We start from the raw sequence: 22,206 nt of genomic DNA on the forward strand, positions 1-22,206 counted from the left end.
GCGACTTCGTCCAAATGTGAGCGCGCTTTGTCCGACCGTTGAACGATAACACCTACGTTGGTTGCGTCGCGCAGCCGTGCGTAGGTATTCTTCTTGCGTGTTGGCGTTGCCAAAAAACGTAACATGGACCACGCGTGGCAACCTACAATCTTAACGACACCAAGCATGGCTCAGCAAACCTTCCCAACGTCGCCACACTCTGTATCCATGATTTACGTGGGATCAATGGCCCCGGATGCGCAACTGAAATATCGCCAACGACACACAACGCCGAACCTTGCCTTAGACATGAACATCTCCAAGACACCGAGGCCGTGCCGCGAAAGACACTCGATACGCTCAATGTTTGTCTCTAGGTGCGTATTCAGGCTGTATGCAACACTACGCTCGATGTAGTTGCTCAGATAGGGTCATAAGGGGGATTACGCGAAGAGCTGATCCACCGCTGCAACTGTTTCTCTGCCCTTCCTCACCCTGAAACCCTTCTCATACCACCGGGTACTTTATCTTCTTCCAAATCAGCCAGGGGCGCTCATGTATCGATCAGAGTAGTTCTGAGGAGGGAAGAGAGCCTCTTTCAGATCCTCGACATCCACTCCTTTGTTGCCAAGGTTGCCTGCCGCGAGTGCAGCATCCACGATCAGGTCCCAGTCATCGTGATCTTCTGTGGATGGTTACTAACAGTCTTGACGTATGAGCACAAGAGCCACGTTTGGAACACGTACCAAATATCACCACCAAGCAGTCCTGCTTGTTCCTATGGCTACAAACCGTCTTCCCACCAGGGATGACACGCATGTGTTGTCGGCAATAGTAGAAGTGGTTGGCACGAAAGCAGGGTATATGGAAAGAGTCTTGAGAGCATTTGACATCGTTGGTCCGCCCTTCTGGAAAAACGAATCCACTGATATGCATTAGCCACTATCACTCATTCATGAGCGCTCGCTCAGAGAGCATCTCACCAAGATCTCAAGGTGCCCTCACGTTTGTGGCGGCGGTGCTCGGACATGATATTCTCCATGACCATAGGAAGATAAGCTGCGTTGTCTTTACTACCAATGACTGGCTGCTGAGGGCGGACTGGGTTCAGTGGGGGAGCAGCGTGTCGTGCGCGTGGTGTAGCATTCGCATCCACCGATTGAACAGGGGATGGGCGACTAGAATAGCTGTTATGTCTAGAAGAAGCCTCCCCTGATGATAATAAGCGGGTACGATCATACCTGTCGTTACTCGTGGCGCCACCGGTATGTGCTCGTGGAGGTGTTGTGATGCGACCAGTACCGATAAGAGACTCCGAGAGAGGGAGAGGATTATCCAGGTTGGCAGTCGAACTCGAGTAACCACTGTGACTACTGCCAGGCGGTCCAGGAAAGCGGTTCGTAGCAATTTGGAGCTGATGTAGGAGTTGTCGCTGGCGGTTCTCAGCTTGTTGCAGACGCTGGCTTAGCCCGACAATGTGGCCATCGTGTTCTTCGCGGATGCTCTGGATTTCGTCGCCGAGTGCCTGGAGCTGTGCTTGAATTTGGCGAGGGTGTGGTAGCCGCGAGTCCATCTCGTAGGCAGGACGCGCGAGTTGAGCGAGAGAGTGGCTAAAGACGGCTGTAAAGGCTCTACGAGCTGAGTCGACGGTTCAAGGAGCGGGATAGATGAGAGCTTTACTTCAGAGGCCACATCCAGAGGTGGGAAATGTCTTGGCCAGGGAAAGTATACGTCATCTATGAGCGGTACGGCTGCTAAAACGAGACAGGCCCGGATTCAATTTCATTACGGTCAAGCATTGATACTATCAGATTAGGGTCGTACGTGATTGGAGTACTGGAAGATCTATACTCGAATGCGAAATTGTTTCCCATTTCCTAGCTACTTATGCTGGTGTAGTTGATCTTGTCTTCGTCGCTGCTTTGGGGGTACCCAGATGGGATTCGCCGCGTTATCATATCGCTTTTCCTATCTGACAACACCGGCAGAGACATTATCCAAATAGCATAGTGACAAAGCGTGCTCTTGGTAGCTACATGAATTTTGCAGTGTCTATCTAGTACAGAATGTGGTGGTGTACATGACTACCTGGGTATGATATAAGACGCAATAAAGGCGGAGGAGCCATCAGGAAACTATGGAGCAACTATCGTATACCATACTCGGCTAGAAGGCTAGTATAGTCGCCCTCCCAGGGCTCACTGCCAGACTCTTGTGTTTCCTCGTTGTGCGCGTCTTCTCTTACGGTCACTGTCACAGTCTCTCCACCGCTCTTCACTGAACTAGAGTCATGCTCAAAGTACTGTTGAGATGAATCCCGCCGCGGCCTGTTCTGGAGGTAGCGTAGTGAGCGTTTGCAACGATTCCAAATGCTTGCTTGGTCTTCAAGACGGCCGCAAGTGACATACTGGCTAGCGTTAGAGAAACAAATGTTCTAGACTCTATCAAAACACTCAGGACATACCTCAATATTCCCGTCCCGAATTCTGCGAACAACAACAGCGCTTTCCTTCGCTGCTTCTTCGGCCCTGAAAGTCTCTAGTACCGACAGATGGCGCTTTTGCCATGGTGCCCGCCATTTGATATGACGCCAGTGCATGGTCTAGGAAGCAGTATAGACATCAAGTTGCGATCGAATCTGAGTTCTCTCTTCTAAAGGCGAAGGGAAGCTTTCGCATTCGGTGGCTGAATACCAAATTTCACACTGGGACTATGTTAGTTGGCTTCTACAGACTATACTGGATATAGCAGCACGGGTGTCGAGTCCTCTTCGCTAGTGCTAGTGACTACCTAGGTAAACAACACGGACCACAATCTGAATATCATTAACAAATTGTAGTGACAACGAAATCCATCGATATTTTCTCGTGCAACTAGATCGATCATGTCGCCTCTCCCAAAGCAGAACACATATTGAAGGTTCAATGAATGGCGCTACACCTTCACTGGAGCTTTTTGTTTGTCACCACAAACAGTCACAGGCTTGGCTGCTTCCTCTTAGCGAGTTGAGAGCGTGTTTCTAGAGTGTTCGCTTCCCCTTTCGCTTCTGCTCCAGCTCCTTACCATCAAATTGAAGTCGAAACACGCGTTGCAATCACTCTCCGCCATCAGCAACCAGGAAAGCATGTCGGTCCCCCCTCGCATAAATTCTACTTCCCCATCAGCGTCCTCACCGACAATTCCGCGACTGGTGGAGAACCGCAACTATACGCGTTTTGCAGACGTCGGCTTTGGCAACCGGCTGGCCGACGCGCGCAACCTCGTACACACGCGGAGGCCCTCCCTTTCTCTTCGTCCAGAACATACAACCGCTGTAGGTTCGGTTGCATCTGAAGTCGCCAACTCGATTCGGCGGGCTGCCTTGATCCCGCCCGGTGCGCCAAAGCATGGATGGGAGAAGGGATCATACCGGTCACCCTTCGACTATCACATCCCTGGCCATACCGTAGGTGGCAGAGACACGCCTCCTGGTAGATCAAATTCGCATGCCTCTTTTGCGGGGCTATCTTCGCCTTCGCCTCTTCACAGCATAACGCCACTCTACACTTCGACGCCTCTTGCGACGCCTGCATACGAGATGAAGCCCAGACCTGAATCCGATTCACTGTGCCGTACGGTTACACCTGGTCCTGATGTAAGCTTCAAAGTCCTTTTCTTGCTTGAGTTGCGCGACTGACTGCTTCCAAGGCAAGGGAACGTCTTGTTCTCATTGCCCCCCTCCGCATGATTCGCGGAGCAGGGGTCCATTTTTGTGAGGATGACCGGGAAAAACTGTATTGTTTCATCGACGGTTACATGGCCGACTCGTTACACACTGTTGTCGAACGCGATGGCATCCTTCCCAATATCGTTTACAAGGTCAGCATTCCCATGACAGACGCCGCTTGGGTCAGCTACAACCAAGTTCTCGCTACATTCGGGTTCGCCAATGGTGTGAATGACATGCTCATTGCGGGCTCCGACAATTTCGACAAGTACACATACATGATCGATGATGTGAGCGCAGAACACGAGCAAGGCTGGAAGGTACTAGCGAGTTCAAGTGAGAGGAACCTCGACATGACAAGACTTTCGCAAGAGCTGGTGCAGATCTGGAAGAATACATGGATCGAGAATGGATCTGGCTATGTCGGAGTAGCCAAGGATATTGTGCAATAACGTAAGCAAAGGTTGTGACAAAAGTAGCAGGATGGATCTACCGGGAAACGCTAGCTCGGAAGCTCCCTGGCGCCTGTGGAATATTGCTTGCTGCTCAACGATTCGATACAAAGTCTTTACGGTATTCTTACACGGGTTTGCTCGAGTGTGAAACTGAGGCGTCTGATTTGAAAACACACAATCTCCTATTTAGACGATGTGCCGTTATCTTACATGAGAGCGCAACGTGCTGGACATTCTGGAATGCATTGTACTGAGACAGTCCAAATGTATGGAATATGTCGAAGTCGTTGGCCCTTCGCAATTATCCGATCATCAAAGGTACTTGCGAATGGCTCAAATCAGGGACGTGAACGATGGTCGTCTGTTGACGTTCAATCTCTGATGTCTTGTAGAGTATCCAGGTACCTAGGTTCCCTGAAGATGCATGATCAGTAAACTTAACACAACGCTACATCATTGCTGAGGTTGCTGGGCCGTATCTGATGTACGTGGAATCGCGCCCAGAAGGATGTGGTCGTGGCGCTGGCAAGCTTTCGCAAAAGGAAGCAGCGGGTCAAACTGCGGGCGAGAAGCATGAGCAAGCCCGAAGACGCTGTCGTGGGTGCGCTGCGTACGCTGCCTGCGCAGGTGCAACGTTGGTACGAGTGCAGCAAACATCTTGTCCAATGCAGAACTAGCAACGTGCCTTTTTCGACCGGTGCAAACTACCTCGGTACTGTTTCCAGGCATTCCAAGTTATACGTTGAGCATACACACGTTAGCCCATATGTCCCATCGCTTCCAAGGTTCGGTCGCAGTATTGTGCCGACTGGATGCGGCATGCTTTCCCCTTCCAGTAGTATCTGCGCTTCGGAGGGCGGCCTGTTCCATTGCTACCGAGGCCAGTGTGTATCCATGTTGAAAGAGCCACGGACATCGGGTGATTGCCAATCCAGGCGATGCATACCAAGGCAGCGTCGTGTGCAGAGTTTACAGTATAGTACGTGCAGTACACGGGTAACGTTCGATCAAGCATAGCCTCCGGGACTAAAGCTTCCCCACAACTCGTCTATTACCCTTGTCCCGGTAGTCATACGCCACCAGAATTATTGAAACAGTCATGTCTGCTCGTGACACTATGTAGCGCAGTGCCCCTTTTCCGTCAATGAGCGACGAGCCTTTCGCGGTCGACCGAGTCGGCTGATTGTCAGGAACTTACGGGAGAATCTGCTGATGCGCCTATAAATTCCAGGCACTCTGCGTAGACAATTGCTCTGGCTGGCATCTGAGACTTGATCTTACAATACCGCCATGCGACTTCTCAGACTCGTAGGCTTTGGCCTGTCCGGCTTGATCGTAAATGCGACGCTCCAGATTGTACCTGGCGCGACTTGGACAGCAGTGCGTTTCGTCGTACCCATGAGCATATTGGCAACTGACATTAGACCAGACCAACACAGGCCAGCACATTCAGGCTCACGGCGCCGGCATCATCAAAGATGGCGAAAAGTGGTATTGGTAAATAGCTCTACGCGCAAGGGCGGCCTCTACCGGTGCTGATGCGCCCGCAGGATTGGCGAAGATAAAACAAACGGAACCGCTTTCACAAACATCAACTGCTATTCGTCTACGAATCTTGTCGAATGGTCTTATGAAGGCGCTCTAATCTCGCGGACTGCATCTGGCGACACAGGGCCCGATCGTGTTATTGAGAGACCAAAAGTTATGCACAACAAGCGAACGGGTAAGTATGTCCTGTGGGCTCACATTGACAGCGCCGACTATGGTGAGGCGAAGATTGGGGTCGCAATAGGCGACAGCGTTTGCGGAAAGTACTCGTATCTACGCAGCGAGCGACCACTGGGCTTCGAGAGTAGAGATTCTGGCGTGTTTGTCGATGACGACGGCAAGGGCTATCTACTGACCGAAGACGTATGACTGCCTCGTAGCACAGTAGGGATCTGTTTCTGACGAAGCCAGCGCCGCAACGGCCTACGCATCAACGCACTGTCTGATGATTATCTCAGCGTTTCCAGCAATGTCTACGTCTGGAAAGAAAAATACGAGTCTCCGGCCATGATCAAACACGAAGGCGTTTACTTCATGTTCGCCTCGCAGCTTACGGGGTGGAGCCCGAATGACAACTACTACAGCACGTCGACGTCTCTCTCGGGTCCATGGTCGTCGTGGCAAAAGTTCGCCGACTCTGGGTCCAACACGTACGCTTCTCAAACAAGCTTTGTACTGTCTGTGGGGGATGGGTACGTGTACATGGGGGACCGATGGCACAGTGAAAATCTGATGAGAAGCACATACGTATGGTTACCGGTTGAGATATCTGGAACGACGGCTAGCATGAAGAACGCTGTCAACTGGATCCTGGACCCCGGTACTGGAGCCAGCAGGGCCGGGCCCAAAGAAAACATGTACGAAGGCGAGACGGCAGAGCTTGCTAACGGAGCTATATCTCAAGCATGCTCCTCGTGCTCGGGCTCGAAGGCAATTGGGTACATTGGCGGCGTGCCCTCGGGGTCCGCCACGTTTTCCAAGGTGGAATCTTCAGCAACGACGCGCACGACTGTAAGGATCAAGCATCTCAACGGCGACAAGCAGCAAAGGTATGCAGCCATCAGTGTGAATGGGAAATCGCAGAGGGCGGCGTTCTTGCCAGACGGGGGAGGAGGCCCGGCAAGTTCAGTGGTGCACGTCAACGTGGAGCAGGGCGTCAACGAAGTCAAGGTTGGCGGGGTGGATGAGGGCTGGGGGCCGGACATTGACAGGGTGTTTGTTCCCGTAGAGTGAGGATGGGCTGATGAAGACTAGCAATGTATGGTGTTCAGTCCATCGACTTGCTCATGATGGCGTATTCGGCGGGGATGACGCTGTTTCTCGTGATCCTGTCGTCGGGGCTGCACTCGTCCCTGGTGTAGCCCAGGCTGTGGTACATGCTCTTTGCGCGCGTGTTTGCGGTGAAGACGGTCAGCATCGTCTTGGGGATGTGACATGCGCGCGCCACGCTCTCGACGAACTGGACGAGGCGGGACCCGAGGCCCTGTCCTCGCAGGCGCTCGTGGAGATGGATCTCGTAGATGTAGAGGACGGGGCGGTCGTGGTGCGGGGGGTCGTCGTGGGTGAACATGAAGGAGGTGAAGCCGAGGATGGCGTCGGGGCCGCCCTGGGCCGGGCGCAGCAGCAGATACATCATGTCGGCGTCGAGCATCTCGTCGCGCTTCCTGCGCGGGTCCCAGCCCATGGCCGAAGCCGCGTAGTCGTGGCCCGACGTGGCGTGGACGAGGCCGAGGCAGGCGTCGAGCTCGCCCGGGCGGAGGTCGAGAGCAGAGGGGACCCAGTGGAACGCGACGGGGCAGGGTCGCTGGGGCGCCTCGTAGGCACTGAGGGCGGCGTCCTGGCGCAGCAGCGTCTGCACCGTCTGCATGCGCGCGAGGGCCTGGGGCGAGTGCATGGTGGTGAGGTGAGGTGACGATTCCGCCGCCCGCCGCCCGCCAACCGCCAACCGCCCACCGCCCACCGCCCACCGCCAACCTTGGGCACTGGGACGCGCCCTCGACACATCGCACCGCCATGCTGCGCGCCTACGCGACCGTCGCCTCCAAGCCGCCCTCCCGCCTGCGCGCACGAGGAAAAGCTCCCGTGGGCCTGGACCACGTACCTGTCCCACGACGCATCCGGCCCGGCGCCACGCCCGCTGACGGTCCTGCAGTTCATCCAGCGCCAGCGCGCCCTGGCCCTGTGGCGAGACATTGTCCGCAGCACCGCCAGCATCCCCGACGCAGGCGCACGACGAGACATGCGCCGCTTTGCACGCTCCGAGTTCGACCAACACCGCTCCGTCACTGACCTGGGCCACATCCGATATCTGATTTCAGTCCGCCGCCCCAGAACCCCCGCAGCGTGCCCTGGCCCTTTGCTAACGCCTGCCCAGCATGGAAAGACACAGTTCCAGACCATCAAGGCCACCCTCATCAACGCTGGCCTACTCGCCGAATAGCCTCTGTTCAGACACTGCTGCCCCGAATTCCCAACCCCGTCCTGGCCATGGATGCCCCGGTCGAGCAACAGGCCGTCTGCGTCGTCGGCGCTGGGCCCGCAGGTCTGGCGGCTGCACACATCTGCAGACAGCACGGCTTCGCAGTCACCGTCTACGAGGCCGCAGACCGTGTAGGCGGCATGTGGAGACATGACCGCGGGGAATTTGGCGACAAGTGCAGTCCGGAGATGCGCACCAACCTGAGCAGATACACTGTTGCCTTTTCTGATCTGGCTTGGACATCGGTACATGTAGATATCTCGAACCCTGCTGCCGATCCACTAGCTGTTCCGCCTGTCTTTCCCAAAGCGTGGCAGGTAGAATCCGTGTACAGCATGCTGTGAGACAGTTACTGACTTCGTACATGCATCTTTAGGCACGTGGGCCGCTATCTTGCGGCGTATTCAGAAACCCTTGGCTTAACTGACGACATACTCCTCGAGCACCGAGTTGTCAGCGCATCACTGCAGGAAGATCATACTTGGAGAGTGGTCAGTGCCGACGGCACCCGTCAGCTAACATGCCGTACCTTTGATCGACTCGTCGTCGCCAGCGGCTTCTTTAACAAGCCAGCCCACACCTTCAATCCCGTTCCCTCCCACCCTCTCTCAAACATCCAACACTCCTCACGATTTCGGACTCTCTCTGCCCTGACCGAAACCCCCGGCAAGATAGTCGTGATTGGAGGCGGCATCAGCGGCTCAGAGGCTGCTTCTCAGGCTGCTTCTCAGATCTCCAACGCAAAGCACTCGCCTGGTGGAATGACATCCTCCCACGCCGACAGCAGGGTTTTCCACGTCATCAATCGTCCCTTCTACTGCCTGCCCCGCTACCTTCCACAAGACCCTCAGACCCACGACGGGCATTTCAAGCCAGCACCCAGATTCCTTCCCCTTGATCTGATTCTCTACAACCTGTCCCGTCGCGGCCATGGTGACATCTCTGCAGCTATCAGCACCGTTCCACCAGAAAAAGCAAAGAAAGGCCACGACTTCTTACGATCAAGTATAGGCTGCCATCACGCCGACGTCGGCTTCTCAGAGCTCGCGTACACGGCGACCCAGACACAACACCCTGGCTACACCGGTATAACCGACACGTATATGGAGTTTGTCAGAAGTGGCATCATTGTGCCAGTCCGGGGATGGGTTGAACACGTCGAGCAGGCAGCCAACGGTGATTGCCTAGAGATTCGTCTTGGCCAATACGAGCCCTGGTTCCATGGGCCAGGCGCAAAAGCTATGGTACTCCGCTTACTCGAGAGCCTAGGCGCATCGAAAAGGCTGACACTTTACAGGGCGAGAGCAGACTGAGTGATGTGGTCGGTATCATTGAAGCCACAGGCTACAAAGCCGACCTCGATTGGCTCGACGCCCGTGTCCAATCCCTTCTCGCTGACGGCAGCGACAACCCGAATCCGCGCATACCATATCTCCTGTCACGTGGTTCCGTCTTTTCGCAGCAAATACCTACAATTGGGTTCGTGGGTTTCTACGAAGGCCCTTACTGGGGCGTGATGGAAATGCAGGCTCGACTTCTGGCACAACGCTGGGCCAAACGAGAGCCTGAGCAGTCGGCGTCTCTCTCATCCGCCTTGTACACGTATGATGATACGAGGCATATGCAAAATGCCATGGGTCAGAGGTCCTTGCAAGTGCCGCAGTTCTGGATGGCCGACTACGTTGGACTAATGGAAGAGTTCGCACGAGAAACGGGCGTCTCACGTGACGACACCCTATTCGGTAGCCAATCGGGTCCCGCATTCCCATCGCGCTATCGACACACAGATAGCAGTCTGCAAGCCAAGGCAGTAGTCAGCGAAGTTGCCGGAATACTCGAGGCATCCCAGGAGCATGCTCGGTTTGTTGCAGCGGCCGTGTTCGCAGGCATGCAAGGTGTCTGGAAGATGACGCGCAAAATTGATTCACGCACCCAGACACCCGGTGGCACATTCGTGGGTACAGCTCACTTCCATCCGCGTCAATCTACCGATGCAGCGACCTACGCCTCCGAATACTTGTATATCGAACAAGGGACATTCACCATGGACGCTGGGCTGTCATTCCCTGCGACCCGTCGTTACGTCTATCGGTACAACGAAACAAGCGATGAGATCACCGCATGGTTTGTTGAAGACGACGAAAAAAGCGTCGGAAAGCTATTCAATACCTGGCGCTTCCACGCGCCTGATGACCAGGCTGGCGGCTGGATGGCTACGGGCTGCCATTGGTGCGATCCCGACACGTATCAAAATGACTGCGAATTCAAGTTTCGTGGTGCAAAGATCGATCGGTTCATGATCAGATACAAGGTGGACGGACCAAAGAAAGATTATCTGCATGAGAGCTGGTATCAGAGACCAAAGGTAGATGGCGGAGCAAACGAATGCGGATGAGGGCGTTGTAAAGACAGCGCAACGTTTGCAAAGGGCTATTCCATTGCGAATATATTGGGTGGGGTATCATATATAAATCGTCATATCGTACAGTTACACCTGGTCTTCAGGCCGGTCATGTGTTTAGTTGCTCAACACCTCCATCAGCGAGCGTACTGGGATGGGTAGGTGGCCCATCTCTCCCTATGCTCTCAAGGTCGGCCAGCAGCATCCTGAGATGATTCTCTCGGTTCTGGTTACTTCCCCAGGTGACCGCTTGCGAGTAGTACAGTATGTCCCACGCCTCGTCACCAATGTTTTGTAGGAACGTGGGCAAGGATCGCGCTTTCTGGTACGAGCGCCAGAGTATTCGGCGGATGTCATCGTTTGCGCCGATATAGGCAAGCTCAATGGCTTTATTGAACGATTTCAGGGCGGGCGCAATGTTGAACGGTGGGGGAAGGTCGACGCGGAGGCGTTGGAGAGCGGCAACGTGCTCTGGGTCTTGGAGGGCAGCAGCCATACGCTCGCTGAGCGGCGCAGTGCGGCTGTCCGCGAGTTGGTAGGGGTCAGGCGCAGTTTCGTGGGCGATGGAAGTCAGATCGCCTTGCTGTTGCTTGTTCTCGGAAATGAGCTTTTGTATGTACATTAGCTTCTCCATCAGCTTCGGGTCTTTCATGATCTCGTCAACCTTGGCCTGGAGCTCAGCGGGAACATCTTCTTCGTCCTCCACAAGCTCTCCGGGCTGCGATGCTTTGGACTGGGCGAGCTTCTTCAGCTCTTCGGCCAATTCTTGGGGGTCCATTTCACGCTCGAACACACCCTCTTCATCTTGACCCGATGTGGAGTCTTCGTTGATCGCTGCGTCGAGTTCGGCTTCGAGCCCGGTATCGCCACCCAACGACTTCATGACATCCCGCATCTGGTGCAGGAGCTTGTCCACGTCCTGCATGTCTTCGGGTGTCGCCATAGTCAGGTCCTCGTCTGGAGTCTCTGCTTGAGCAATGGCGTCTTCGGTCTCTCTCTGATAAGTCTGCCACTCGCGCTCCAATTCGGAGTCGGGGCGTTTACGCATAGCGGCGACCTTGTTCTGCATAGCTTCGTTGCCCTCAAGCTTGTGCATTGCCTTGTTCAGCATAGCCTGGAACACGGGATTGTCTATGTTTTCCACCTCAGGCATGTGGTCGATGCACGCTTGCAGGTCGGCCTTTGCGTCTCCGATGTCCGGGTCCTCGAGGACGTCTTGTAGTATTTCAAGTGTCGCCATCCGTAAGCCGGCGTTGAACTGCTTGCTCTCTGCCTCTGCCTTGGCAGCGCCCTGTTGTTTCAGTTGCTGGAGCTCCTCCCTCGACTTGATGCCTTTTTTGATGAGCTGGAGCTCATCCGTCAGTTCGGCGAAGTTTGGATTTGTCAGGAGGCTGTCGATGAGCCGCCGGTTCAAAGTTGCGTCGTCATGGTCGGGGTTCTTCCGAGACTCTTCTATCATCAGGTACATGTCTCTGTCCTTCTTGCGGTCTTCGGGCGTGGCTATGCGCTCAATCAGGCGCTGCGGCGTGCCTTTGTCCAAGTCCTGCTCGTACCAGTTGATGACGGGCAGATCGTCGCGTTCGAGTTCGGCATCGGACAGCGGACGCATTGCCTGGTCCATTTTCGCGTCATCCTCGAAGATGGAGCGTGAGCCTCTGAGCCGGCCTAGGAGCGAGGGCTTGGATTTCGTCGTTGCATCGTGCTCCGACCCATCGGGATAGCTGGCTTTGGTGCGTTTTCCGCGTCGGAGCAGCACTGGTGGGGGGCGAGCAGAAGGACATGGTGTAGCGCGAGCTCCCAGGAAAGCGCTTGAGCGTGTACACGCGCGCGAGAGCATCGTGGCGAGCTTGGTTGAGGAGCGAGAGTTCCAAGTCGCTGTCTCAAACTTGTGACGTTGTCTTGGCACCTCCGAGAACTCCGCAATTGCTTGTCACGCCTTAATAAGAGAGCTACCCAGGCGCGCTGCGATCATCAAGGTGGACTATCCTAATGCGGTAAGGCGGCAGCTGCCCGCAGTCCCCATCATTGCGAAAGCTGTATCAATCCCTTGTCCCTGTCCTGCCACCAGAAACGTCTCTCTCCGGCACATGATGAAGACGATGAGGACCAAATGGTTGCGCCACAAACAGCTCCGCGTCAGTGGGTTAGCGTCACACGTACATAACATACACCCGACGTGTCATTACTGAGTCAATCTAGACAGCTAATCCAATGCAGTCACAAAAGACACACGGTGCATTTCTCGAGTTACCAGGCGAGATACGAAATATGATCTACGCCATGGCCATCTACCCAGAGCTTTCTTCGCTCGTGATCGCAAATTGCACTAAGCCGGAGCATCTCGCCGCATCTGTGCTGCATCTTTCTGCCTTCCGCGTCTGTCGCCAGATACGGGCCGAATGTCTCTCCTACATTTGCGCCAATTTCTCCCTCAAGTTCCTTGGCCTGCAGACTGCGGATCTTTTCTTTTGGTGTGCGGGACTAGCCATCTCCGAGATCAAGGCTTTTGTTCTTGTGCAGCCCTGCATTGCTCTGAAAAGCAAACAAAGCGGAGATATGAGTGAGCGCTTCCTAGCTGCGCTAGATAAGATGGACCAGTTGACCGAAGTTGTTTTGGAGGAAACCGCGAAGGTTCTGGCGTTGGAAAAGAGTGAAGAGCAGAACGAGTTCACAAGAAGGGTCGAGGCTTTGAGCAAAAGAGGCGTGAAAGTCCAAGTCAGCGTGGGGAACAGATATATCATGTAGAAGGAGCGACGTCGCTTTCGTGGAGAGGCTGCTAGAGAGAATAGTGCGGGCGCACACGTCTTGGAGGTGCCGTGTCCTTACCCGCCATTTCCAACAACCTTCGGCTTCTCTTTCACACGAGGTCGCATCTATAGCACCTCATATCGCGTGTATGCTGGGCTCACGAAGCATCACTGTACTGGTATCTGTCCCCTCCAAGCCATATTTTGACAAGTCCCACGTGACCACTGTAGCATTGAGAGCATAGAGTTAGCGTGTGCCATACACGCAGAAGTAGTAGCACATGTATGCTTTCAGGCTCAAGACTTACCTTCTTTAGCTTGAAATCCCATTCTCCCGTACAAAGGCTTGCCCATCGGGGACGACTCCAAGAAGGCAGGTAGTCTCGCGCGGTCCGCTTGCTTGGTACCCCACTCAAGTAACATAGATCCTGCACCTCGGCGGTGGTGATCTGGGTGCGTTACGAGGATATGCAAAACTGCTGTCCGTCAGCAACACCTTCCGACGCAGCGCGCTGGATACTAGCAGTAAAAGGGCTTCGTTCCCATGTACTCCCTTCTTACTCGACTCAGGAATACCATGAAGTCTAGCAAGCCCTGTCTTCCCTTGGCTTCATCATCTGGCACTGGATACATCTTGCTGGCTTCTTCCTCACTGCGCTCCCGCTCGTTGATGCGCCATTTGGCGCCTGCGATCATCTTGCCATGGGCGTCGGTATCGATGACTTTGAGATATACAACGTCAGGCTCGTCGCGCCAAGACTTGACGTGCTTTTCGATAGACTTTTGGATGTACTCGTCGGTGATGGGGTTAGGCGTGAGCAGGGAAGTGATACCACCGCCGTTGGCAAAGGCGGCGATCTGTATGGCGACGAAGGTTTCAAAGTCGGCTGCCGAGGTTATGCGGTGGACCTGAAGAGGCATGTTGCCTGTGTGTTACCAACACTTGGACTCGAGGCTGCGTCGTAGACAATTATACAAATGGACCACCACAGACGGGGATATTGCACAGTCGCTAGCACCTTCCTCTTAGGGCGAAGGCGGGGTGGTTCCTACGGCCAACGCGCAACACCAAAGAGGCACTGCCGCCCTTTATTTCGCCTTGCTACCAGCGTTCAGCCCTTTTCAACACGTCCAAAATGGAGACATGTTGCACGGGCCTGATCAGCGCAGACTCACAGCAGTGGCCAAGGATGTTGGGCCATGATCTGTCGGCCCACAGCTACTTCGACATCGCCCTTCCCCGAGTCCTTGGCCGCATGGCTGACTGCAAGACTCCACCAAGCTTTTGCGGACCGCGGCATCTTCGCGACGATATATGCGCACCATGTTGTTTCCATCGCCGGCATGTTGTGCTACCGTAGGCTTGGAACGTTGCTTGGCCTGGACTCTGGAACGCACGACGATTCGAGGTGTGGAGGCATGGAACGGGTTTCTGAAACAGCCACAGCATGTGACGCGATGCGACAACTCCCAAAGTCATGAGACATGGTTTTGGCCGAACACCAGGTTGCCGATGACGTTGTGAGATGTCGAGAACTCTGATTCAGCTCAGACATACTTATGTGGATGCGATTGGCCCTTCACATTGTCCAAGCGCAAAGTCGGGAGCCTTGAGCGCAATCCAGAGGGCAGTTGACGACAAGGAACGCGAACGACAGAGCACCAGACTCAGGGACAGGAGACACCGCCACAAATCTCATGGCAGCTTCGCCATATGAAGCTCGTCGCCTCGATCGTTCCTGCTGCCCATGCACATCGCTCGTCCACCTCGGCAACAGCTGTCGCAGACCTGGCCAGGTGCGTGGGGACAACGGCTACTGGCATGTAGCTCTAGCCCCAACCCCGTTCCCGACGAGCTTGAACCGACATGGAAGGGCTCATAGAATATGTCGCACGACACTCTTGACTGCCAGTATGCGTGCTACATGCGGTCTGGCATGACGTTTGATGTGTCTTTGGAAAACAAGTGAAAACATGACAGGTGAGTATACTACATGTTCAAACTCATAAAAAGCGGTGGTTAAATGAACAGCGTTAACCATGGCATCTTGCTACATGATACTATAAAGGGGCTTGTCGCATGCTTTTTGTGGTGAACAGCAGTCCATACATTCCACATCTTCTCTTCCAATACCCGTACTTGTTTTATCCATATTCGCATAATACTTTGTAATACCCTAATATCGCTTCCTTGACGGAACATAGCGAGACGACTCTATCATTATGAAATTCCTTATTTTTTTCCTACCATCAGTCACACTTGCCGCCCTCGCCTCAATCTCACAAAATGATGTGAAGAGCGGCGGCGGCTGCAAGCCCATGACTGTCCTCTTTGCCCGCGGAACGACTGAGTTGGGCAATATGGGTTCAATTGCTGGACCACCTTTTGCTATCGCTCTTGGCGCGATGATGGGAGGTGCTGGTAACGTCGCTGTTCAGGGCATCCAGTACCCAGCAGATGTGCCTGGTTTTCTTGTTGGTGGAGACAAAGGAGGCAGCCAGCTCATGGCACAGATGGTCGGACAGGTTCGGGCCCAATGCCCGGACACTACACTAGTAATGGCAGGCTACTCGTAAGTAACACACTGCCCTCAATATCTTTCACATGATTCGCAAGTCTAACAAGAGATCTAGACAAGGTGGTCAGCTTGTCCACAATGCTGCTGATATGCTTAGTGCCGAGGACTCGGCATTTGTGTCTAGCGCAGTCATATTCGGTGACCCAAACAACGGCAAACCGGTCGGCAAAGTCGCAGCAGCAAACACTAAAATCATCTGCGCACCTGGCGACCTCATCTGTGCAGGCCAGCCTATCATCTTGGCACCTCACCTGTCGTATGGTGCTAACGCGGCTCAGGCCGCGCGATTTGTTATGAGCAACATGGCAGCTGGTGGTGCGGCGGCTGGAGCGGCAGCAGGAGCAGGAGCAGGAGCTGCTGCTGCTGCTGCTGCCAAGGGGGCTACTAAGGGGGCTGCCACTCGCGCGGTGCAAGCAAAGTACTTCATCTCTTAGACCCCAGTGTCGGTGTGTAGACTCCTCTTCACATGATGCGCTATATATCTATATCTCCTCTATTATAGTAGCTGCAGGCCAGCCTACATTACGTTGTCTACATAATTATAAGTAAATAAATCTTCAAATCCGTTTTAGAGTTCCCCTGCCCCAGAGTCACCACACATGTGCGTCTTCCTCGATATGTCTGGAGCGCTCATTCGCAACCTGGGTTGGACTTGACTATGTGTGTAGAGCCGTCTGATGAACACGCATACGAACTGCAACGCTTGTCGACCGGGGTCGCTTGAACAAACGGTCAAGACATGAAGTCTACTCAACGATCTTCGATATCTTGGAGAGCTGGCTGCATCTGAGAGAAAAGGAAGAGCAGTTAATCCCGTAGCAGCACCTCAGTACCGAGAAGATTGCAATATACACCGAGACACTGTTCGACAGCAGTAAGAGCTATGACTCAAATGAGAGGCATGATGAATTTTATTGGGAAGAAGTATATCGACCAGATAGTGAGTGATACAACATGGCCTGTTGAGTGAGCAGGTGCGCGACGCTACAAAGAAGGGCTGAGGATTACCGAGAACTCACGGCGAAGTCGGGTTATCTTAACACCAGCATCCCATAGACTCCACTAGTCGATTCTGAGAATTTGGGAAAAGACGTGTGAGGACTGCGGAACGTGCTCAACAAGCTTCAAGGCGAAAAGACTAGGGCTCGACTATTATAAAGTGGGATAACTAGACAAGCTATATACAGAAGCTAAATGCTGTGGTATCATACAACGTCAAGGCTCAGGGAGAAGTTTCCCAATCACTCATTATCCTGACTGCTCGTTGCTTGCCTGGCAGCTTGTCTCTGCGACAGTGTTTACACTCTAAGCAGGCAGCAAGCCACAGCATATGAAGCGACCCCATCCATTCCTCTTCGTACCCTTTGGTTTCTTTCCACTCGTCTCTTCCTCCTCCTCGCCAACAACACGGAGGAACACCTCGTCCAAGGTGGTAGGCGAAACCGAGTAGTATTCCAAGCCTAGCTCTTGGCGATTAGATTCTAGCAACTGGATGAGGCCGGGGATGCCGCCTAGATCAGATGCTGAAGCAGCTGAGGACGAAGTGTTGATTTGGTGAACCTCTGCTTCGGTGACCTTGCCATCTTGAGCATTGTCAAGATGCGCGGGCGATGCAGTCGATTCGGGGGAAGCAGCCTTGAGTACTTTGAATCGGAGTTGTCCGTGGCCTCCACCTCGCGAACCCCACTTGTCGAGCTGAACACCGGGAATCTTCCTCTGAACCCATTGCTTTACGGCTTCCATCTCTTTTTCTGTGGTTTCGGGTGCAGATTTGAGCACAAGCTGTACGACCCAAGCATCGCCATACTGCTGCCCTAGATCACTGACTGTGCCCAGCGCAAGCATTTTGCGCTTCATGATACCGACGCGGGTGGCGAGCTTGTCCGCTTCTTCCATGGAATGAGTGGTGATCAACAAGGCACGCCCAGGTGCCGCTACACCGAGCAGTGTGCGCCACATGACTCTCTTCGCAGCTGCATCCATACCCGAGGACGGTTCGTCCAACAGTAAAACAGACGGATTGCCCATCAATGCAATGCCCAGACTGAGCTTCCGCTTGTTACCACCCGAGAGTTTGGACGCGAGACGGTCGTGAAAGCGCCCCAAACTGGTAGCCTGGAGGATCGCATCAACACTGGTCTTTGGGTCGGGGACGCCGCGAGCGCGAGCGTAGAAGTACAGATGCTCCGTTACTGTCATTGAATCCATGGCATCGAATTGCGGACACACACCGAGATGACCTCGTGCGGCTGCACGCTTGCTGATGATTGAGATGTCTTCGATCAGAACGTCACCACCTCCGTTGATGTGTGTCGTAGGATGAATGTCTCCACGGATGAGCGAGATAGTCGAGGACTTTCCAGCACCGTTGGGACCAAGAAGAGCGAAAACCTGGCCTTGGGGGATGCCAAAGGTGATGTCGTTCACAGCGTGATTGGAGCCGAACGTTTTGTGTAAATGCAGCGCACGTAGGCTGTCTTTGCTCTGCTCAGCGCGTGTCATTTCGGCAGCGACAGCAGGAGGGATGGTATCCACGTTCTCTTCCGAGTGCTGCTGACGGCTTTTTTCTCGGTTGAGAAACGCGGGTCGGTAGCCCGAGTCCCACCACACGAGAGCGGTGAAAAGCAATATGATTTGTACAATGAGATACAAAATGGGTCCTCCGTACACTGTCAAAGCGCCAGGATAGCTAGGAATTTGATTGCCATCGCATAGTACGCTGAAAGAGTTGAGAGAAAGCAGTTGCGTCCTCAGTAAGCTTGCGGAGGGCGAGATCAACGAGACAGTCCAGTGGAAGTACTGAATGTAGGAGTCAATGGCGTATGCGGGTGCGTAAGTCAGTATGGCCATGTAACCGATAAAGTATATCAGGTAGAGCGACACCATGCCTCCGGCAGCGAAGGCAAATGCCGCCAGTTGCGACGTGACGACAATGGAGATTAGGTAAGCAAAGAGCGTCGCACACAGGCCGTAGAGAAAGAACACCACGAAGAGGTACCCTGGTGCATACCACGCATCGGAAGCCTGTAGCAACGTTAGCCATGCAGATTTGTATGTGCCACTAGGAACTTACTGCAGCAAAGATCCCTGTAGTGACGGCAGAGATCACAAGCACGAACAGGAAATCAAACGCCGTGTATGCCAGCCACAGTGGCACAGCCCGGATACCGTTGCTGTAGTGCAGCGCTCGGACATTCCTAAGCCGCTCTTGTGTCGGATATAGAGCAAATAGCGCTGGGTAGACACACATGGCCAGGCCAAAATACAAGATCAGCTGTAGCGTGTCGCCCATATTAGGAGCAAATGGCACGGCGAATTGCTGGTACTGTGTGGAGATGGTGATGTTTGTCAAGATGTTGTCGAGAGTATTCAGTGTGATGAGGCCACCGATGACACCGCCATTAGCAAGGTAAGCCATGAGTGGCGGGCCGTTATCATTTAGGAAGAAGCCACCGGGTGTGATGTTGCGGAAACGCGTGTTGACGTAGTCGTTGAATTCATCGAGTGTGTCCACGAGGTGAAAACTGTCCTCGGAGACTCCTGTTCGTTGAATGATGGTGTCGATAGCAGGACCGACGGTACTTGCCGGACCGATGGGGATGAGAGGGACATCGTCTACGTTGGAAAGCGAGAATATGGTAGGGTCGTTAGCGCTGGCTCCAGGATCGCATCCCACAGCCTCGTAATCCTTTAGGAACAGTGTGACTAGTCCCGCCGCCACAATCGGAAGGAGTAAAGCGAATATGTAGGGCCAAAAGTTGCGTTTGACAATGGTGATACGCTTCTGTACGAGTATGAGTATCTGCCTGAGTAGACTAGTGCCACGACCTTTGCTCATTTCTAGCGTCTTGTCGGTGTCAGAGTGATCTGAAGGTACGTCTCGATCCTTGTCCGACGTTGGGGTTCCAGCTTGCCCACCGTGGTCAGCGTCCATTAGGTTGTACTCCTTGACTTCCTCAGCATTGGCCAGGAAGACATCCTCCAATGTCGGGCCAACAATGTCGTAGTTCTTGACGTCATGATGTCTCAGAATATCAACGAATTTGGTGGCGGGCAGTGCGTTCTCGAATTGGTACTGTAGCATGCCTTCGGAAGGTGCCGGTTTCTTGATGGCATCCACTGGGGGCTTGACAGGAGCGTCTTTCGGATACGTAACGTGGTATCCAGCGCCGACTTCATGTTTGAGCTGAACCGAAGTACCCTTGGTTTTGAGGATACCGCGGGAAAGGATGGCAACGTAGTCGGCAAGGACATCTGCCTCGTCGAGAAAATGTGTCGTGAGCAAGAAGGTGCGGTCACCCCGCTCAGCGAGTAGAATCTCCCAGATCTTCCTTCGCGAGAGTGGATCCAATCCGGACGACACCTCATCGACGCAGCAGACTTTTGAACCGCCGGTGAACATCATGGCCAGCTGAAGCTTGCGCTTTTGACCCCCAGAAAGTGTGCAGGACTGTGCTCTGATCTTGTGCCCCAGATCGCAAGCGCGTATCAGGTTTTCGATGGTATCTTTGGTATCGTAGGTGCCGGTTGACTTTAACTGGTTAAAGATACGAACGTGTTCGTAAACAGTCAACTCATCCCACATGACATTTTTCTGGGGGCACAGTCCAAGGCCTCCGGTGCCATCAATCTCGATCGCTCCACTAGTGATGGAGTTGAGACCCGCGATGGCGTCCAGCGTGGTGGACTTGCCACTACCATTGGCACCAAGCAAAACCATAATCTGGCCTTTGCGCGCCTTCATGCTGAAGTCTTGCACGGCGACGACTGTTTCCGGTGGCTTGACGCCGAACTTGGCAAGGACGTTGCTGCGAAACCAACTGGGAGTCCAGTGCTTACAAAAGTTTGTCAGGATGATGTTGTGATCCGGCGAAGACGTTGTAGTCTTCCGGTCGGCCGAAACGGTGCCGTAGAGCCAGCGCTCAACAAGAGCGCCCAGAACAGGGTACACAAAAGTCTGTATAATGGCAAATATGCAGAAGACGATGCCGGGAGTAGTCCAGATGTGGTCCTGGTAGTCGGGCGCGGCTTGGACGAGGTTCATTCCAACGAGCTGTCGCTCAAAACGGGCCACGCAAATAATGAAGAAGACGTAGTTGATGGACGGAAAGAGCAGGCTCAGAACGTATACAGCAGCTGTGCTGAAAGGTCCAGCGACTTGGGCGATGATGGCCAGGAGGATCGGGACGATGACGATGGTGATACCAGATAGTTGGGCTTTGCGGAAGAAAGCCGCGCCGAAGATGGAGAAGCTGGTCAAGGACAGGCCAGCAAGGATGTGGAAGATGATCAATATGGCAGCGTTGGAGGTTTGGAAAGCCAGAGCCCAAAGGATGGCGCCCATAATGACCCAGCCCGGGAAGTAGATGATGTCGAAAGCAATGTGCATGGACAGAAGACGGGCAAACTGCGTGTGCCATGGCTTTTTGGCGGGCGACATGGCTTCGACCAGCTGGGATATGCCGCGTTCTCTCTCCTCGGCCATTTGCCCCGTGAGCTGATAGGTGACGCCGCACACGCCAATGTACAGAGCCACGCCCATGATGTTGATGAGTGCGCCCATGTACAGGGTCCTGATGCGATCGTCGTATTCTTGCTGCGTACGCTCTGTGTACGGGTACTCGTCGGTGGCGGGGATGGCAGCAGAGCCCTCGACGGAGGCGATGGCCTGGTCGATGGCGCGCTGGAAGGGCAGAATGTAGATCTGGACATCGTTGTCGTCCTGGCCCACGTAGATTTCCTCTCCCAGCGCTCCGTCGGATCGGATGGTGTAGTTCCAGCTCTCGCCCTGGCCTTGGCTCGGACTGGAAAGGAAGGACACTGCACCATAGCATGTGCTGGCGCCCCGCAGCGAGCTCTCGCACGTCGAAAGCAGTTGAACATCCTGCTGAATAGTCACGGCCTGCAGGCCAGCGTCGCGGACCTGGGTGGATAGCTGTGCAATGACGTCTTGAATGTCGCCACCAGTGTGTCCGTTGTTGACGAAGACGACCTTGTCACGGCCGCCTTGGGCAGCACTGAGGGCGTCGGGAAAGGAGCGGATGAGAGACGGCTCACCGATGCCGTACTCTGACGGCGGGACAAAGAAGTTTTTCGCATAAGATATGAAGAACATCTGCGGCAGAGCCCTGGTTAGCCATTGTTGTGCGGAGGGGGGCGACGAGGCGTCGACATACAAAGATAATGGGAGCCCAGAATGCGCGGACACTCGTGAAGAACCAGTGGCGCACGAAGACGACGAGCAGCGTCTTCTTGGTGAGGATCCATGTCTGGCTCACGATTGCGCCCGCCATGGTGGCTTTGTAGTCTTGG

At 54.1% G+C, this 22,206-nt stretch overlaps 8 protein-coding genes across 8 annotated transcripts; 4 read left to right on the top strand and 4 right to left on the bottom strand.

Annotated features, from left to right (window-relative positions):
* Positions 1–5,844: 5,844 nt before the first annotated feature.
* Positions 5,845–6,921, top strand: J4E83_007466 (uncharacterized protein; the record flags this gene model as incomplete). Its single annotated transcript, XM_049334370.1, has 2 exons — positions 5,845–6,051; positions 6,100–6,921. 2 exons carry the CDS (start codon positions 5,845–5,847, stop codon positions 6,919–6,921), a joined length of 1,029 nt encoding a protein of 342 aa, XP_049186712.1.
* A 34-nt stretch (positions 6,922–6,955) lies between these two features.
* Positions 6,956–7,582, bottom strand: J4E83_007467 (uncharacterized protein; the record flags this gene model as incomplete). The annotated part of the gene is made up of 1 exon (XM_049334371.1): positions 6,956–7,582. One exon carries the CDS (start codon positions 7,580–7,582, stop codon positions 6,956–6,958), a length of 627 nt encoding a protein of 208 aa, XP_049186713.1.
* A 1,105-nt stretch (positions 7,583–8,687) lies between these two features.
* J4E83_007468 (uncharacterized protein) lies at positions 8,688–9,480 on the top strand (the record flags this gene model as incomplete). The annotated part of the gene is made up of 2 exons (XM_049334372.1): positions 8,688–8,692; positions 8,721–9,480. 2 exons carry the CDS (start codon positions 8,688–8,690, stop codon positions 9,478–9,480), a joined length of 765 nt encoding a protein of 254 aa, XP_049186714.1.
* Positions 9,481–9,795: 315 nt separating this feature from the next.
* On the top strand, positions 9,796–10,562 carry J4E83_007469 (uncharacterized protein; the record flags this gene model as incomplete). The annotated part of the gene is made up of 2 exons (XM_049334373.1): positions 9,796–9,804; positions 9,831–10,562. The coding sequence occupies 2 exons, from the start codon at positions 9,796–9,798 to the stop codon at positions 10,560–10,562; spliced, it is 741 nt and encodes a 246-aa protein (XP_049186715.1).
* A 115-nt stretch (positions 10,563–10,677) lies between these two features.
* Positions 10,678–12,189, bottom strand: J4E83_007470 (uncharacterized protein; the record flags this gene model as incomplete). Its single annotated transcript, XM_049334374.1, has 1 exon — positions 10,678–12,189. One exon carries the CDS (start codon positions 12,187–12,189, stop codon positions 10,678–10,680), a length of 1,512 nt encoding a protein of 503 aa, XP_049186716.1.
* Positions 12,190–15,538: 3,349 nt separating this feature from the next.
* J4E83_007471 (uncharacterized protein) lies at positions 15,539–16,328 on the top strand (the record flags this gene model as incomplete). Its single annotated transcript, XM_049334375.1, has 2 exons — positions 15,539–15,888; positions 15,950–16,328. The coding sequence occupies 2 exons, from the start codon at positions 15,539–15,541 to the stop codon at positions 16,326–16,328; spliced, it is 729 nt and encodes a 242-aa protein (XP_049186717.1).
* Positions 16,329–17,199: 871 nt separating this feature from the next.
* On the bottom strand, positions 17,200–18,911 carry J4E83_007472 (uncharacterized protein; the record flags this gene model as incomplete). Its single annotated transcript, XM_049334376.1, is given in 2 exon segments — positions 17,200–18,893; positions 18,905–18,911. 2 exon segments carry the CDS (start codon positions 18,909–18,911, stop codon positions 17,200–17,202), a joined length of 1,701 nt encoding a protein of 566 aa, XP_049186718.1.
* Positions 18,912–18,955: 44 nt separating this feature from the next.
* On the bottom strand, positions 18,956–21,723 carry J4E83_007473 (uncharacterized protein; the record flags this gene model as incomplete). The annotated part of the gene is given in 2 exon segments (XM_049334377.1): positions 18,956–21,698; positions 21,716–21,723. 2 exon segments carry the CDS (start codon positions 21,721–21,723, stop codon positions 18,956–18,958), a joined length of 2,751 nt encoding a protein of 916 aa, XP_049186719.1.
* Between the last annotated feature and the right edge of the window lie 483 nt (positions 21,724–22,206).

The sequence above is a fragment of the Alternaria metachromatica genome (assembly GCF_023757995.1).
Source record: "Alternaria metachromatica strain BMP 0045 chromosome Unknown scaffold_18, whole genome shotgun sequence".
In the NCBI taxonomy this organism is placed as follows: domain Eukaryota; kingdom Fungi; phylum Ascomycota; class Dothideomycetes; order Pleosporales; family Pleosporaceae; genus Alternaria; species Alternaria metachromatica.